This window comes from Pecten maximus, chromosome 14, assembly GCF_902652985.1.
Source record: "Pecten maximus chromosome 14, xPecMax1.1, whole genome shotgun sequence".
Taxonomy (NCBI): domain Eukaryota; kingdom Metazoa; phylum Mollusca; class Bivalvia; order Pectinida; family Pectinidae; genus Pecten; species Pecten maximus.
Window position 1 is genome coordinate 32,548,917 of NC_047028.1, and position 18,834 is coordinate 32,567,750.

The following is an 18,834-nucleotide window of genomic DNA, read 5'->3' on the forward strand; positions in this document are numbered from 1 at the left end:
ATTTCATTTTATTTTAGAAAACTGTTTTATACTTGTGAATAAGTTTCAATGTATTATTCTTAGTGCTTATCAGCAGTTATTTGCTTTCAATAACAGGTACGTCGACACCAGAATCATGTGTTATGATCCGGATAAGTTGTCGCATTATCCGGCTTAGATTTTATAGCTACATCAATCACTTCCTTATTGACTAAGCGCGGAAATGGAGTAATGGCTGGCGAGGTTCGGGAGGAGGAGAGCCTCCGGGTTAAAATTGGTAAATACTTGGTGACGATAGACCACAATACGTAGTTGATAGCGTTCAAGTCATTTGTTTTATTGATATTGTTAAATTTCCACGAAACTCTAAAGGCAGCATTGTAAGTGTCTGTCATTCGCACCAGACGTTAGATATTTTCGGACATGTGTACTGTTTTGTGATGTACATTTGCTACCAGATGACACACAGGCTAGACTTCCTATTTTTTCAAGATGGTGTGCAGCATTTGTGAAGACGATCACCGAGGTTGACCAATAATCAATCTTGAACGATACATAAACTGTTATGTATAATGTAGGCTTCAAGGCCTGTTTATTTTCAGTCGCATGATACATACATATATGTCTTTCCAACAAATGTATTACAATCCTGTTATGTTATCTAAGTACTCGAGAATGGGCAATTCTCTAAACAAACCTGATACCTACTCCAACAATGTTAGAGGATAACACTTGTCGCTTTCTTTCCACCCTGAAATCAAGGTGTAATCAGTAAATTGCACATTAACAAGTATCACTGGATTAGGCATTTTATTTAATTACCAGCAGAAAAGGTGAGAAATTTGATAAGGCATTATATTATATGTCGTCATTAGGAATATAGAGTGGATCGAGTGTCATATGTTTTACTTAGGGATATAGGGGGTTGCCATAAATTGTGTCGTCAATGGGGGTAAAGTTAATGCATCATATGTAGTCATTTATGCCTTGGGCATAATATGTTGTCATTAAGTAGGGGTGTCATGTAATTAAGAGTACATGTAGGGGTGTCATATGTCATTAAGGATATACAGGGGTGTCATATGTCATCATTAAGGATATACAGGGGTGTTATGTCATCATTGAGGATATACAGGGGTGTTATGTCATCATTAAGGATATACAAGGGGTGACATATGCCATCATGAAGGATATTCACAGGGCTTTTCTCACTTGTTTGGGATGGGGCCTTTTCGTCTCATTTAGGGAAGAAATTAGTGAATTGGGATAGATTTTTCAGGTGTTAACTGCAAATTCTGGGAATTTGGCTTAAATATGAAATAATTTTGATTTGGAATGGGGCCCATTAACGGCCCCAAAAAGTCCTCAGAAATAGCCCTGATACGGGGTGACATATGTCATGGTTAAGGATATAGAGGGGCACCATATGTAATTATTAGAGATAAAGAGGGACATCATTTTGTCATTAGGGATAGGGGGCATCTCATATGTTGTCATTACTAGGGATATAGAAAGGTCGTCATTAGGGATATAAAGGGTGCCATATTTTGTTATTAGGGATAAAGAAGGGGCTGTCATATATATGTTATCATTATAGGGTTATATACTAGTGGGGAAGTCATGTTGTCATTAGGGATTTAGAAAGGGAGTTATGTCATCAATAGGGATATAGAGGGCTGTTGTATGTCATCAGGGATAAAGAGGGGGTTTCATATGTCATCATTAGTGATATAAGCCAGTCTACTCTAGGGCATGTCCTTTCAGCCCCTGATATCCCAACACAGAGGAAAACAAATGAATTCTCGATGCAGTTTCCTGCATTCTAGTTCATTCTGAGCATAGTAGAATTATTAGATCTTACTCCAAAGGGTTTAAAAAGTAATCTATGTTAACAGGGTTTTTTTAGAGGCTTTTTGGGGCCATTAATTAATAGGCCGCATTCCCAATAGGAATTATTTCATATTTAAGCCAAATTCCCAAAATTTGCCCTTTACTCCTGTAAAAATCTTTCCCTATTATCAATTTTCTTCTCAAAATGAGACAAAAAGGTCCCTTTCCAAACCCGGCAAACCAGTGAGAAAAAGCCCTGATAAAGAAGAAAACTTTAGCTAGACATAATACATGTATATACATTAGGCTGAAAATGTTGGTAGCCCATCACAGGGTTGCTGGTCTGACAGCCCATTCAGATTCCAGGTAACCCTGGGCTGGCTACTGTTAGTGTCAATCCCTGGTTAGCCTCATACATTTGCGTTATGTATACCCATGTCTTAAACCTCAGCTATCATTATCATAATTGTGCATTATCTGTTAATACAACGCTAATGTGATTTTACAGATAGTGTATAGTAATATGTTTTTCTTTGTTGTTTTAGCTAGGGGAAGTTAAGAACCTGTAACTTTTTCCTATGTTGTTTTAGGGGAAGTTAAGAACCGGTATCTTTTCCTATGTTGTTTTAGGGGAAGCTAAGAACCTGCCTCCTCACACTGTCTCCAATGCTGGCCGTAACACATTGTGTGCTATCAAACTTGATCGCGAAGAAATCTTCAGGACACAGACTGTGGACAAAGACCTCAAGTAGGAAAAAGATACTTTATATTTTTAGGTCATCTAACCTGAAGGGTCAGGATCCAGATGACCTGCATGACTACATGTATTTATAGCTATAATGATCCATCTGTCATCAAGTGCCATGCATCAACTTTTCCACATTTCTGACATTTTCAATTCTCCTAAACCAGTTTTAATAAAATTTTGCAGGAAACTTTCAAGTTATAAAGTGAACCAAAATTGTGAATTATGTGGTCCTTGCCCCCGTGGCTGTGGTTGGGGTCAGAAGGGGTCAAAGTGGCTGAAATTTTAACAGTCTTCTTTTGATATAATGTATATGTAAGAATCTATAAAGCTATACTCTTCATAAATAGGAAGGTCTTCTTGTCCTTTATCAAAACTGAGTTTCATTACCCTGTAATTTCACAGTCCATCTTAGTGACGGGGTAACGTTTACTGTAGTTTACCAGGTATATAATACAGAGAAAATGAGATCCAACGTCCGGTGTAAGTAGTTCTATACGTCCGGTAGTCTCTCTTGGATGGATTCCAAATGGAATACACGAGTCTGGTACATAAAAATTGTATAAACAATAAGTAAAGATGACCAGACAACATCCGTAGGAAGATCTTCAACAGTTTAATGGTTTACATGTTTTGGCATGTAAACCAATAAACCAGTTGAAGATCTTCCTATAGATGATATCTGGTCATCTTTACTTATTGTAGTTTATATAGAAAATAATATATTCACTTACATTTTGTTTATGTTCAGTTCCTTTTAACTTAGCACATGTTTAGGTTTGTTTTTATGCATGATCATCAATTATTTTGTATTTTCAGTCCTTTTTATGGGGAAGAGTTTTCTGGAGAAATTCCACATAAATTCAGATACCTGTCGTTCTATATCTACGAAGCCAGTCAGAAAACAAACAAGGTAGATACTGTCAACATTTAAGCTTAACTATCATGTACTCTAAATAGACTTAATGACATGTATAGCCTTAATAGACTAAAGACAGTTAAAGTGATGTACCCTAAATAGACTTAAGTGTCATATACCAAAGACTTTAGGGACATGTACCCTAAATATACTTTAGTGACATGTACCCTAAATAGATTTTAGTAACATAAACCCTAAATAGACTTAAGTGTCATGTACCCTAAATAGACTTTAGTGACATGTACCCTAAATAGACTTTAGTGACATGTACCCTAAATAGACTTTAGTGACATGTACCCTAAATAGACTTTAGTGACATGTACCTTAAATAGACTTTAGTGACATGTACCCTAAAAAGACTTAAGTGACATAAACCCCAAATAGACTTTAGTGACATGTACCCCAAATAGACTTTAGTGACATGTACCCTAAATGGACTTTAGTGACATGTACATGTATAGCCTTAATAGACTAAAGACAGTTAAGTTATGTACCCTTACTAGACTTAAGTGTCATATACCATAGACTTTAGTGACATGTACCCTAAATAGACTTAAGTGACATGTACCCTAAATAGACTTTAGTGACATGTACCCTAAATAGATTTTAGTGACATGTACCCTAAATAGACTTTAGTGATGTACCCTAAATAGACTTTAGTGACACGTACCCTAAATAGACTTTAGCGTCATGAAACCTAAATAGACTTTAGTGACATGTACCCTAAATAGACTTTAGTGACATGTATATACCCTAAATTGACTTTAGTGACATGTACCCTAAATAGACTTTAGTGACACGTACCCTAAATAGACTTTAGCGTCATGAAACCTAAATAGACTTTAGTGACATGTACCCTAAATATACTTTCGTGACATGTACCCTAAATAGACTTTAGTGACATGTACCCTAAATATACTTTAGTGTCATGTACCCTAAATATACTTTAGTGACATGTACCATAAATAGACTTTAGTGACATGTACCCTAAATAGACTTTAGTCACATGTACCCTAAATATACTTTAGTGACATGTACCCTAAATAGACTTTAGTGACATGTACCCTAAATAGACTTGTGACTTTAGTCACATGTACCCTAAATAGACTTAAGTGACATGTATCCTAAATAGACTTTAGTGACATGTACCCTAAATAGACTTTAGTGACATGTACCCTAAATAGACTTTAGTAACTTAAACCCTAAATAGATTTTAGTGACATGTACCCTAAATAGACTTTAGTGACATGTACCCTAAATAGACTTTAGTGGCATGTACCCTAAATAGACTTTAGTGACATAAACCCCAAATAGACTTTATTGACTTATCCTAAATAGACTTTAGTAACTTTATGGAGCTTTCACTGTCTGATAAAAAACACTTTTTGTGTCATTTACTGTAAATCACTTAGATTTCGCAAATACTTTAGTTCGCAAACTTACCTCTTCAGATATATGGGCAAATACATGATTTCACGAATGCTGATCCAAAAATGACTTTACTTTTGCAAATGATGAGCTTTTATAGATATATTCTCCTAAATCAATAACAGACTGCATGATATTGCCGCTATTTTGTTAATGAGCGTCATGAGAATATACCTGTAAAGTCACATGATTCAGTAATGTTATACTTGTTGTGATTGTATTTACCTGAGCACATGTGCCTGACCTCCGACCTCTGACCTATAGCTGTACACGTATGAATGACACCATTTTGTAAAGTTATGGGAATAGGTGTCCTTAAGGCAATATGTGGCCATGATATTTAGATATTGCAATCGATTCTACTTGTGTATTAAAACAAAATAAATACCACGTGAAATATAAGTGATTTCCAGAAATTATAATCAGGGATGTTCGTTTCATATGTTGTTATACATGTATGGTATACAGGATTGACAATCATATTGTTATCTAAACAACTGACTGCTTTTTTTAAAAGTTTTTTTTTATTTAGGTTTTAGGGAAAGTTTCTCTAAGAAGACAAGAATTGTATAAATACCACGGAAAGGATCACTGGTTTCCACTGGTTCCAGCTGATGCTGACTCAGAAGTTTTGGTAAATTAATTAGCAATATCCACTAATAAATATGATAGATAGTCAGGACACCTCTGTATGTGATTGTCCTATACTCTTCACAACAACAGAGGCTCTGTCTGTCCATCTTCTTTTTCTCTTTTTAAGTAGGTCCATTGTCCGTCCATTCTTAAACAATCCTAAACTTGTTATCGCTGTTTCTAGAGAAGTACTAGAAGCAGTCAAGCTGTGCTCATTTGATTTTGAAAATGATCGAGAAACAAAATGGATGACAGGCGACAATCTTTGAAATTGACAATTGAAGTTCGCTATCGCTATTTTAAAAACAAAAATACATATTTTTTAAACTTTACATGTAGGATTCCCTTGGTCCCTTGTTGTGCCTGTGTGATTGTGAGTCTGATATGGAAGTAAGATGGCCAACAAGAGGCCATCATAGATTTTGACAGTTGAAGGCTGTTATCGCTTACTTAATAAGTACTCGAGATCTGAATGTTTTGTTATAATTATAACACTATTAAGCTAAGTTACTCAGAATTAAACAAGGAGTACACCTGATACATAAAGCAAAATTACTGACAGTTGAAGTCTAGCATAATTACTATTTCTAAATTGCAGAAAGCTCTTCTTTAAGATCTCGTAGACTTCATATGTAGGCTTCCTTGTTATAATTTTCTGATCATTAAAATAGAGTAGAGATCATACATAAAACAAAGATCACTCAGTTGTGGGCACCAAGATTCCTCTGGGACTGTTGTTGAGTTTTAGGATTGGTAATAATAGTACACGTAATATTTTGTCACTAGTAGGAAAGACACGAATAGTGGAGAAATGAACAAAAGAAACTGATTAAGTGGAACTGATAAGTGGATCTGATAAAATGGAACTGATAAAGTGGATCTGATAAAATGGATCTGATAAAGTGGATCTGATAAAGTGGATCTGATCAAGTGGATCTGATAAAGTGGAACTGATAAAGTGGATCTGATCAAGTGGATCTGATAAAATGGATCTGATAAAGTGGATCTGATCAAGTGGATCTGATAAAGTGGATCTGATAAAGTGGATCTGATCAAGTGGATCTGATAAAGTGGAACTGATAAAGTGGATCTGATCAAGTGGATCTGATAAAGTGGAACTGATAAAGTGGATCTGATCAAGTGGATCTGATAAAATGGATCTGATAAAGTGGAACTGATTAAGTGGAACTGATAAAGAGGAACTGATAAAATGGACCTGATAAAGTGGACCTGATAAAGTGGATCGCGTGATAGAACTGATAAAGTGGATCGCGTGATATATCTGATAAAGTGGACCTGATAAAGGGATCTGATCAAGTGGATTTGATCAAGTGGATCTGATAAAGAGAACTGATAAAGAGGAACTGATAAAGAGAACTGATCAAGTAGAACTGATAAAGAGGAACTGATAAAGATGCAGCCAAACAATGTTATCTTAAAGTCAGTAGTGTTATGATGGTATTCTAGGTAACTTAGGTATATTTTATTTAGAACATTTACTGTTGGAACTGAATTTTTACTTTAAAGTTTTGCAGGATGTTTGACTTTAAGAATTTGAGATAATGTACCTCTTAGTTGCTGTACATCGTGGTTGTAGAGAAACTGATGAATTTTTGTCTTTATTTTTTCAGGGGAAAGTTCATTTAGAGATAAAATATGATGAGTTCCTTTGTACAGATTCTGAACCAACACAAGGACTATCCATCAGGTAAAGTCCATCACACTACTTCTACATTTAAATAATGTATTGGCCTGTACATCTGATGTGATTGATTAAGAATTTGAACATTGATAAATGGTGTGTAAGGATATTTCAGTTATTGAATCTCCTGTGATTGGTTATAATCCAAAAGATATTGCCCTGTACACTAATAACCTATCCTTGTATTAAAGGGTCGTAGAGTGCAGTGACCTCACTGTTGTCAATGGAGCGTGTAATCCATATGCGGTCGTGACCCTGAACTACAAATCAAGACACAAACAAGATATTAAGCGAACCAATGTGCGGAAAAAAACTATTTGTCCTCATTTTGATGAAACCTTTTTCTTTTTGGTGAGTGAATTATGAAGTAAAGAATCTTTGTATTAGATCATCTTTTATTCTAAGGCAGCTCAGCCATAGACATATATAACAACTTTCTGCATCAGTTTCATGGCACACTCAAATAACATATACTCCAAAAATACCAATTTGTGGTATTTTGAAATGATGATGAAATTGGGACAATTTGGTTCCTGACAGCAATTCTTGCAATATAAAATACTCTTTATAGTGAAAACTCTAGAATTTTTTTTTTATTAAAGTGATGAAACCATAAACTCCAATAGGTGTGTATTTATCCTCTAAGAACCTTCTTACTATTTAACTCATCCCTGTTTTATTTGAAACCATGTACCATTAGAGGTATTTGTAATGATAGAATGTCTTGTTAATGTTATGTAAATATCTATCTGTGGTGTTAGTGACATGTAATACCCCTCTCTATGTCAATTTTGTTGCATTCCACTGCAATAAGCCCAGCTCTACATTGAGTTTATGTGTTTGGCCCTTGGGTTTATGACAGGATCAATACAAGGTACAATCTGACGGTTATTCCAGTAAAACATATATCCCACAGGAGACATCCAGAATTAAAAAAAAAAATTGTATAGTACCGGAAAAAATTTAGTATGTTTGATAAGATATATAGAGGATATCTAACAGTGTCTTCAGTAATACCAAATATATTTCACGAGTGGGGCTAATATTTTGATACTTTTCACGAGTGCGCAGCACGAGTGAAAAATATCAAAATATTAGCCACACGAGTGAAATATATTTGGTTTTACTGAAGACACTGTTAGATATTCTGTTTATTACATTTTTTATCAACGAAAACCCTACCCCGTATGCTAACTAGGACTACAGCGATAATTTGTAAACAAAAAAGTAGTTTCCCCTGTCCAGGTGCTGACATATATGTCAGGCTTTCTGATTGGTCAATTATTTTGGTATTTTCTAATCTTTAATTTGATTGGTCAAATCAGCAAAAGTGATATTTTTCACTAGTGAAAAATATGATATTCTTCACTAGTGAAAAATATCACTTTTATAGAATGAATAATTTTTGATATTTCACTGGTAAAAATGTAATAAATATGTACTAATCACTCTTAGGAGTGGTTTCCGTTTGATGAGCATCGAGTGTTCCGGTTGGGTGGCTATTTAACTGGAATATTCCTGAATGGAAATCATTATCAATACATTGTTCCAATATTGTTCCAATTGTACATTTTCACAGCTAGAAAACAGAGGTCAAAACCACGACCGGAACAACTATAATATAGAGCATGCGTTCAAGGCCTACATCAGGTAAGTAACTTGGTCATACTTACTTTAAATACCAACTTTCCTGATTTAGTCGGGAGTTTCCCAATTTCAGCCTCCCTACCCTATCTCATGATCATATTGATCTAATATAGGGTAATCTCCCGATTCGAGGAGACCTTTCTTGATAACCTCTTATGGAGCCCCTATTCATCTTGTTAGTTTCACTTGGCCCTTGAGGGTAATGTTTGCTGGCTAACTATAGGTATATGTGTAAGGCATTGGTCAGTTAATGACCTGCTACCTACTGAGATTTAGCACTCCATTGACCAAGTGTGACTCTAACCAGATAAATGAACAATTAATTTAAACCAATTAAAACCGCAGACATGTGGTAATGGTTTTGTAGCATTCAATGTGAAGGTCGATCATGGTTAGTTTAATGCTTGTACATGGCTCCATATACTGCCTTTGATGTCAACCACACTAAAGATCCCTATTTGACACTAAAACACACAGGGTAGAGAAAGTGAAAACAACACTGAACAGCAATGCTATCAACTGAGCATTTAACATGATAGTTTGATTATAGAAATGTTACTATTATATATACGATGACTGGCCTTTAAATATTACAGAAACGATCAGATAAAATCACCAACAACAACACAATGAAATCTTGAAAAAAATAATATTTAACATGCCACCCAGTACTTTACATAAAATTGTACATGCGTTGGTACATAACCCAATGATTTCCCCTAGGTATAACACCTTCTTCATTTGGTGTCTTTCATTTTTAATCCGAATGTCGGCATCAAACATTTTTCAAAACTTAGGGCAACTTGGAAGTTTTCAACATAAAACAAAATCTTTAAAAAAGTTAAATAGATATTTAATACATGGAAATTCCTGGTTTACATGCCTTTGATGTTTGACATGTTTCAGTGTGTCCCTTTGGCACGACGACTCCCTGGTGTCTCGCGAAGTCCTAGGAGGAATGTTTCCAGGGTCATTTCTCGGTGAAGTGAAGATTCCTCTTCATAACCTCGTCACAGGCACATCACACAAAGCCTGGTAAGTCATAACCTCGTCACAGGCACATCACACAAAGCCTGGTAAGTCATAACCTCGTCACAGGCACATCACACAAAGCCTGGTAAGTCATAACCTCTCCACAGGCACATCACACAAAGCCTGGTAAGTCATAACCTCGCCACAGGCACATCACACAAAGCCTGGTAAGTCATAACCTCGTCACAGGCACATCACACAAAGCCTGGTAAGTCATAACCTCGCCACAGGCACATCACACAAAGCCTGGTAAGTCATAACCTCGCCACAGGCACATCACACAAAGCCTGGTAAGTCATAACCTCGTCACAGGCACATCACACAAAGCCTGGTAAGTCATAACCTCGCCACAGGCACATCACACAAAGCCTGGTAAGTCATAACCTCGCCACAGGCACATCACACAAAGCCTGGTAAGTCATAACCTCGCCACAGGCACATCACACAAAGCCTGGTAAGTCATAACCTCGTCACAGGCACATCACACAAAGCCTGGTAAGTCATAACCTCGCCACAGGCACATCACACAAAGCCTGGTAAGTCATAACCTCGCCACAGGCACATCACACAAAGCCTGGTAAGTCATAACCTCGCCACAGGCACATCACACAAAGCCTGGTAAGTCATAACCTCGCCACAGGCACATCACACAAAGCCTGGTAAGTCATAACCTCGCCTCAGGCACATCACACAAAGCCTGGTAAGTCATAACCTCGCCACAGGCACATCACACAAAGCCTGGTAAGTCATAACCTCGCCACAGGCACATCACACAAAGGCTGGTAAGTCATAACCTCGTCACAGGCACATCACACAAAGCCTGGTAAGTCATAACCTCGTCACAGGCACATCACACAAAGCCTGGTAAGTCATAACCTCGCCACAGGCACATCACACAAAGCCTGGTAAGTCATAACCTCGCCACAGGCACATCACACAAAGCCTGGTAAGTCATAACCTCGTCACAGGCACATCACACAAAGCCTGGTAAGTCATAACCTCGTCACAGGCACATCACACAAAGCCTGGTAAGTCAAGTAATTAATATATACAATAGTCTCTCATCTCTTACCCTGCTGTCAAAATCTGGATTAGGTAATTGTAACAAACACTTATACAACTGTTGCAGAACATTTTTTCATGTCTCCACCACAAAATGGTGGTGGGGGCCATGTATGACCCATGTTCGTCTCGTTCCATCCCATTGTGTTGGGTTGGTCCTATTCCATACCATCCAGACGTAATGTAGCTACATAGTTAATTTCAGGAACTGCTTGTACATGTATGATCCTCACCAAACTGTGTTTCGGGGTGTCAAGTGGCAGCACATTTATGTGTTGCTGACATTTTTTAGTTTTCTAATAGAATTTTTCACTATCTTGTCATAAAATAAGAATTTTTCTCTTACCCTGGACTAATAGAACCTTCCACTACCTTTTCAGGATTATATATTGCCCTCTGTTGGTGGTCCATGGTCCATGGTCCTTTCCATCCGTCCATCGGTCCATCCATAAATAGTCCTTGTTATCACTATTTCTTGGAAGCACTGGAAGAATTTTGATCAAACTTAATTTGGAAGTTCCCATTGTTATCTAGTTGTGCCCCTTTGATTTTAAGTCTTATCCAGGAAATGAAACGGCTGTTAGATAAAGGCTACCATCTTTGATTTTGACAATAGAAGTTTGTTAAATTGCTATTACTTGAGAAGAATTTAGTGGGTTTTTCTCTAACTTCACAGGTAGGTTCCCCTTGGTCCCCAGTCATGTGCATTTAATTTTAATCTTCATCAGGTAAAAAACTGACAATAGAGGGCCATCTTGGATTTTTACAATTGAAAATTGTTTGTTTTACTGTTGAACATTTTGCTATGACCTGATCAAGCAAGATTGGTCAAAAATAAAAAAGAGCTACAAATGTAACTAACAAAAGGTCAAGACCACCAGGTCAGAGGTCAAGGTCACTGTCAAAGGTCAAGGTCAAATTTTGAATATTTCTGTTACTGAACATTTTGTTATGACACAACAAAGCCAAATTGGTAAAAATTGAAAGAAAGAGTCAACTGACAAAAGCTCAAGATCTATGAGTCAAATTTTGTATCTTTACTGATGGAGTCAACAGCGGAGTCAACTGACCAAATGTCAAAGTCACTTTGACAGAGGTCAAGGTCATAGAGGTACAGGATAGATATTTACATAGAGGTACATGACATTTAAATAGGTATTTTTACCATATATCTTGATTGTAGGTACTGCCTTGGTAGCCGAGAAGGCTGGAAACAACCACAGCAGGACCTTGGAGCCCTCCGTCTTAAAATCTCCTATACCTCAGAACATGTGTTCAAATCCGAGTACTACAATGATCTCAGGGAGCTTCTTCTCCAGTCTGTAGATACAGAGGTAAAATCTGGTTCTTTGATAGTAGTCCTCTACTCCAGTCTGAAGATACAGAGGTAAAATCTGGTTCTTTGATAGTAGTCCTCTACTCCAGTCTGAAGATACAGAGGTAAAATCTGGTTCTTTGATAGTAGTCCTCTACTCCAGTCTGTAGATACAGAGGTAAAATCTGGTTCTTTGATAACAGTCTTCTACTCCAGTCTGAAGATACAGAGGTAAAATCAGGTCCTTTGATAACAGTCCTCTTCTCCAGTCTGTAGATACAGAGGTAAAATCTGGTTCTTTGATAGTAGTCCTCTACTCCAGTCTGTAGATACAGAGGTAAAATCTGGTTCTTTGATAGTAGTCCTCTACTCCAGTCTGTAGACACAGAAGTAAAATCTGGTTCTTTGATAGTAGTCCTCTACTCCAGTCTGTAGATACAGAAGTAAAATCTGGTTCTTTGATAGTAGTCTTCTATTCCAGTCTGTAGATACAGAGGTAAAATCTGGTTCTTTGATAGTAGTCCTCTACTCCAGTCTGAAGATACAGAGGTAAAATCTGGTTCTTTGATAACAGTCTTCTACTCCAGTCTGAAGATACAGAGGTAAAATCTGGTTCTTTGATAGTAGTCCTCTACTCCACTCTGAAGATACAGAGGTAAAATCAGACTCTGGTTCTTTTGATAACAGCCAGCAAATAGATCAAATTTCAAATGGGCAAGACATTGGAAAACTATGGACAATATCATAATGCTAAATGTTTTCTGATATTTTACTACCCTTTGACACTGAGAGTACACAGATATTACAAACATGTACTTAGTATGTAAATATGGAAAAATGATGTCTGTAAGTTATGTAATTCTGTTAGACAAGTGGTTAACAGAATTTAGAACATTCAAGCAAGACTACTTACTACCAGGTAATTTGTAGTTGTTTGGGAGTTACCTGGCTTACATGTATAAAGCTGAAATCCACCTTAAATTTAATATCAGATCAAACCTAATCCCTCTCACAAAAGTTACGATGTGGATCTTTGTAATATGTTTTCATTGTGTATGTAAAATTGTTTTGAGAAACAGTCAAATTACTGATTAATATTTTCAAGGAATGAATTTGTGATGTTCAACTTTTCAAGAAAAATTAACAATCAGTACGGTAAGAAATGGTAACTATTTCATAAATACGCTCAAAATCCTCAAAAACAAAATTGGTAATCCGATGGTTCTAGCCATTTGTTCTAGCTGATTGGTGTAGATTGTCATCCTGGTTATTTGTAAAGATCTACCATGTGTAACAGATTTAACTGTAGATGTTTTCTCTCCCTTGTAGCCTGTGTCATCAAGCACAGCTGCTATTCTTGGTGACGTCGTCGAGAGAAGACAGGATGCAGCACAACCTATTATGAGGATATTCCTCCACCATAAAAAATTAGTCCCATTTGTGCGGGCCTTAGCAAGGGCAGAAATCAAACTAACATCGTAAGTAATTACTGATATGGTATTATTTCTAGTTCTAAACTGTGAGCAGCTCCTATCATTTCTACCAAATTGAATATTCTTTAAACCTATGAGAAAATAATTCATTCTGTAATCCATCTATTATCTGTTCGTCAGCCATCCATCTGTCATCTGTGTGTCTGTCATCCTGACATCCATCTGTCATCTGTGTCTGTCATCCTGACATCAATCTGTCATCTGTGTGTCTATCATCCTGACATCCATCTGTCATCCGTGTGTCTATCATCCTGACATCCATCTGTCATCTGTGTCTATCATCCTGACATCCATCTGTCATCTGTGTCTATCATCCTGACATCCATCTGTCATCTGTGTGTCTGTCATCCTGACATCCATCTGTCATCCGTGTGTCTGTCATCCTGACATCCATCTGTCATCCGTGTGTCTGTCATCCTGACATCCATCTGTCATCTGTGTCTATCATCCTGACACCCATCTGTCATCTGTGTGTCTGTCATCCTGACATCCATCTGTCATCTGTGTCTGTCATCCTGACATCCATCTGTCATCTGTGTGTCTATCATCCTGACATCCATCTGTCATCTGTGTCTATCATCCTGACATCCATCTGTCATCCGTGTGTCTATCATCCTGACATCTGTCGGTCTATAACTATCCTCGTTATTGCCTTCACCTTTCTGAAATTTCATATGTAATTTCCCATTGACCCCTATAGTTGTACATGTTAAATTACAACACTGATGAGAAAGTAAAATGTTTTATATATAATATAGCAACAGTTGAAGTTCATTGTAAACAGCTTTGTCATTATATTATTTATGTATTAAATATAGTGTAAATTTTGTATTTGTTCTCAGGGTAAAAAACATATATATTGAGTATATACACAGTGTCTTTATCCAGTGTCAGCATCACCATGTGTGACCGATACATGTGATAATTTTGTTTGTTGAATGTTGAAGGGATCCCAATACAGTATTTCGTGGTAACACCTTGATCACGAAGGTCATAGATGAGTTGATGAAACTGGTGGGGTTGCCATGTCTACATGAAGCTATCAAATCAACTGTCGACGAGGTACAACTTTTATTACACTCCCAATATATAAAGAAGGAACTCTAAATTTACACTCATTTTTCAAAAGATTTGATCCTTTTATTCTGGAAAAAAAAACTATAAAAAGTTGGTGTCAAATTTAGGTAGAAAAAAAGATTTGCACTGCTATGTGTGTAAGTATGAAATGATGTTTTATTACAGATTTGCACAGAACATTTGTCTTGTGAAATTGACCCTGCCCGCATCAAAGATGGAGAAAACCTTTCAGAGAATATGGTGAGTGGGTGTTGTAAAGGAAATTAGTACTGTAACATCACATGACAAAATTCTGTCTTCTCATTGGCTACACACATTGGGTTCTATATGAGGCTTTCAAATTTTGGGCCATAACAACTTCAAAACTGTTAGAGATATGTTAGAGATCTGTTAGAGATATGTTAGAGATCTGTTAGAGTTAGAGATATGTTAGAGAGATATGTAAGAGATATGTAAGAGATATGTTAGAGATATGTTAGAGATCTGTTAGAGTTAGAGATATGTTAGAGATATGTTAGAGTTAGAGATATGTTAGAGATATGTTAGAGAGATATGTACATTTTAAGAGATATGTTAGAGATATGTTAGAGATATGTTAGAGAGTTAGAGATATGTTAGAGATATGTTAGAGATCTGTTAGAGTTAGAGATATGTTAGAGATATGTTAGAGATCTGTTAGAGATATATTAGAGATACGTTAGAGATATGTTAGAGATATGTTAGAGTTAGAGATATGTTAGAGATCTGTTAGAGATCTGTTAGAGATATGTTAGAGATATGTTAGAGTTAGAGATATGTTAGAGATATGTTAGAGATATGTAGATGAAAGATAAAGTCACGGCCTAGTAAGGTAGAAGGAGAGACAAAAACAAATCTAATATTTTTGTTGTTTTTTTTTTCAGAAAAATCTGAAGCGATATGTTGAGCAAATTTTCCAAAGCATTGTCAGCTCTGGTCTAACATGTCCAACTATCATCTGTGAAGTGTTTTTTGCGCTCAAGGAGGCAGCTCAGGAATATTTTCCTGGTAAGACAAGTTATTCCAACATTTCTCTTGTAAAAAATCAGATATGATTGTTCACACCAGCGCAATGAATTTACTAACCTGAGAAAGGGAAATCTCTTACACTGTCCAGTACAAGATTTTTTTTATCTCGTTACATTTGTCTGGAACCTTTACACAGCGTTCGCTCAAACACAAACCAACAAGGGAGGTAATTCATTAAAATTGAAGAGTTTGGAAATAATCAATGCTCATACCGTTTCTATGCTATTTTGATATCAGTTACAATATGTATAAATGTAGAAGAAAAAAAATATGTTACCCATACATAATTTATGTTGGAGATAGATTTATCTCAGAATCTAGTATTTTTGTGACAGCAAGATTTTTTTTGGCAGAATGTAGGCCCTTGTTTCAGATTTATCAAATCGGGCACATGTATGTAATAGATTTTGTTTATCCCTGAGGTATATTTGTACAATACATCCTATGTCACAATGCTTGCATACTTCACAGGAAAGATGTCACAAGCGTACAATTATACATTATCAATACTAGAATATATAGCTGCATGAGCACAATACCCTCGCAATACATACACCTACATACCAGACTTAGACTTTATCATTACAAGTCTAATATAGTCTTGACCATTTAGATCAGATGATCTTGATCACCTCAAATCTTGACCATAAGCATCTTGACCATTACAAATCTACCCAGTTTGTTCAGGTGAGGCTGAAATCTTCAAATACTTCTTCTAAATAAACAAGAGGCCAATGGACTTACTTGATATTTAGCCTGTAGCATGCTGGGGTAAAGCACTACCAAGTTTGTTCAAATGAATTACCTTGACCTACATTCAAGGTCACAGTGGTCAAAAAGATTAAAATCTTTAAACTGCTTCTTCTGAAAAGCCTATAGGCTTAAATCTTTGAAGAATGATTTCTCAATAGCTAAGGGAGTCTGAGACCTGATATTAGGCCAACAGTATGTTGGAATAAAGGACTAGAAAATTTATTGACAAGAATAAACATAGCCTGCTCAGATATTTGAATGAGGTGGTAATCAGTATAGTGTCATAATCAGTAGAAATGACCTAGATCGACTAGAACCAGGTGAGCAATACAGGCCCATTGGGCCTATTATGTTTTTGAATACATTGAGATCCCCACCATGCATTGTTGGGCATCAAGAGATGAACATAATCATGTAAAAAAGGCCCATGCCCTAAGACTTCCTTGTTATATATTTAAACTGTTATATCTCCACCATATAAACATATATAGCATTATTAGGCAATAAAGGAATAAACAAAATCTTGATGTAAAAATAGGCCCAGGGGTTACATTAATTATCTTGACCGTTACAGATCATTGCAAGTCTTGACCATTTCTTGAATTATTTTGACCATTATTGCACATCTTGGTCATTACAACCTTGACCATTTAAACAATTAAACATTACAGATATCCCCCAAGTACGGTACCAGGTGGTCAGTGGCTTCATTTTCCTGCGTTTCTTTGCACCAGCCATCCTAGGACCTCGGTTGTTTGACCTGAGGACAGATACACAGGTTTGTATATCAATATATGTCTCAAACTGACATGTCATACCCTAACCTATAACATGTCATACCCTAACCTACAACATGTCATACCATAACCTTATAACATGTCATACCCTAACCTATAATATGTCATACCCTAACCTATAATATGTCATACCCTAACCTATAATATGTCATACCCTAACCTATAACATGTCATACCCTAACCTATAACATGTCATACCCTAACCTATAACATGTCATACCTTAACCTATAACATGTCATACCCTAACCTATCTCATGTCATACCCTAACATATAACATGTCATACCCTAACCTATAACATGCCATACCCTAACCTACAACATGTCGTACCCTAACCTATAACATGTCATACCCTAACCTATCACATGTCATACCCTAACCTATAACATGTCATACCCTAACCTATAACATGTCATACCTTAACCTATAACATGTCATACCTTAACCTATCTCATGTCATACCCTAACCTATAACATGCCATACCCTAACCTACAACATGTCGTACCCTAACCTATAACATGTCATACCATAACCTATAACATGTCATACCCTAACCTATAACATGTCATACCCTAACCTATAACATGTCATACCCTAACCTATAACATGTCATACCCTAACCTATAACATGTCATACCCTAACCTATAACATGTCATACCCTAACCTATAACATGTCATACCCTAACCTACAACATGTCATACCCTAACCTATAACATGTCATACCCTAACCTACAACATGTCATACCCTAACCTATAACATGTCATACCCTAACCTATAATATGTCATACCCTAACCTAAAACATGCCATACCCTAACCTAAAACATGCCATACCCTAACCTATAACATGTCATACCCTAACCTACAACATGTCATACCCTAACCTATAACATGACATACCCTAACCTACAACATGTCATACCCTAACCTACAACATGTCATACCCTAACCTACAACATGTCATACCCTAACCTATAACATGTCATACCCTAACCTATAACATGTCATACCTTAACCTACAACATGCCATACCCTTACCTATAACATGTCAAACCCTAACCTATAACATGTCACACCCTAACCTATAACATGTCATTCCCTAACCTACAACATGTCATTCCCTAACCTATAACATGTCATACCCTAACATATAACATGTCATACCTTAACCTATAACATGTCATACCCTAACCTACAACATGTCATACCATAACCTATAACATGTCATTCCCTAACCTATAACATGTCATACCCTAACCTATCTCATGTCATACCCTAACCTATCTCATGTCATTCCCTAACCTATAACATGTCATACCCTAACATATAACATGTCATACCCTAACCTACAACATGTCATACCCTAACCTATA

The 18,834-nt window shown here is 36.5% G+C and overlaps 1 protein-coding gene across 1 annotated transcript in view; it reads left to right on the forward strand.

The window, feature by feature from the left end:
* The first annotated feature begins 183 nt into the window (after positions 1-183).
* The window catches only part of LOC117342741 (ras GTPase-activating protein 3-like), a 34,213-nt gene continuing 15,562 nt past the window's right edge, over positions 184-18,834 (forward strand). Inside the window, exons 1-14 of the mRNA XM_033904975.1 lie at positions 184-256; positions 2,440-2,557; positions 3,374-3,467; positions 5,434-5,535; positions 7,166-7,242; positions 7,428-7,587; positions 8,816-8,886; positions 9,790-9,918; positions 12,161-12,311; positions 13,622-13,770; positions 14,733-14,847; positions 15,028-15,102; positions 15,765-15,888; positions 17,334-17,440. Of these exons, the coding sequence (XP_033760866.1) occupies positions 211-256; positions 2,440-2,557; positions 3,374-3,467; positions 5,434-5,535; positions 7,166-7,242; positions 7,428-7,587; positions 8,816-8,886; positions 9,790-9,918; positions 12,161-12,311; positions 13,622-13,770; positions 14,733-14,847; positions 15,028-15,102; positions 15,765-15,888; positions 17,334-17,440 (1,518 nt within the window). The 5' untranslated portion in view covers positions 184-210. The remainder of the gene's footprint in view (positions 257-2,439; positions 2,558-3,373; positions 3,468-5,433; positions 5,536-7,165; positions 7,243-7,427; positions 7,588-8,815; positions 8,887-9,789; positions 9,919-12,160; positions 12,312-13,621; positions 13,771-14,732; positions 14,848-15,027; positions 15,103-15,764; positions 15,889-17,333; positions 17,441-18,834) is intronic.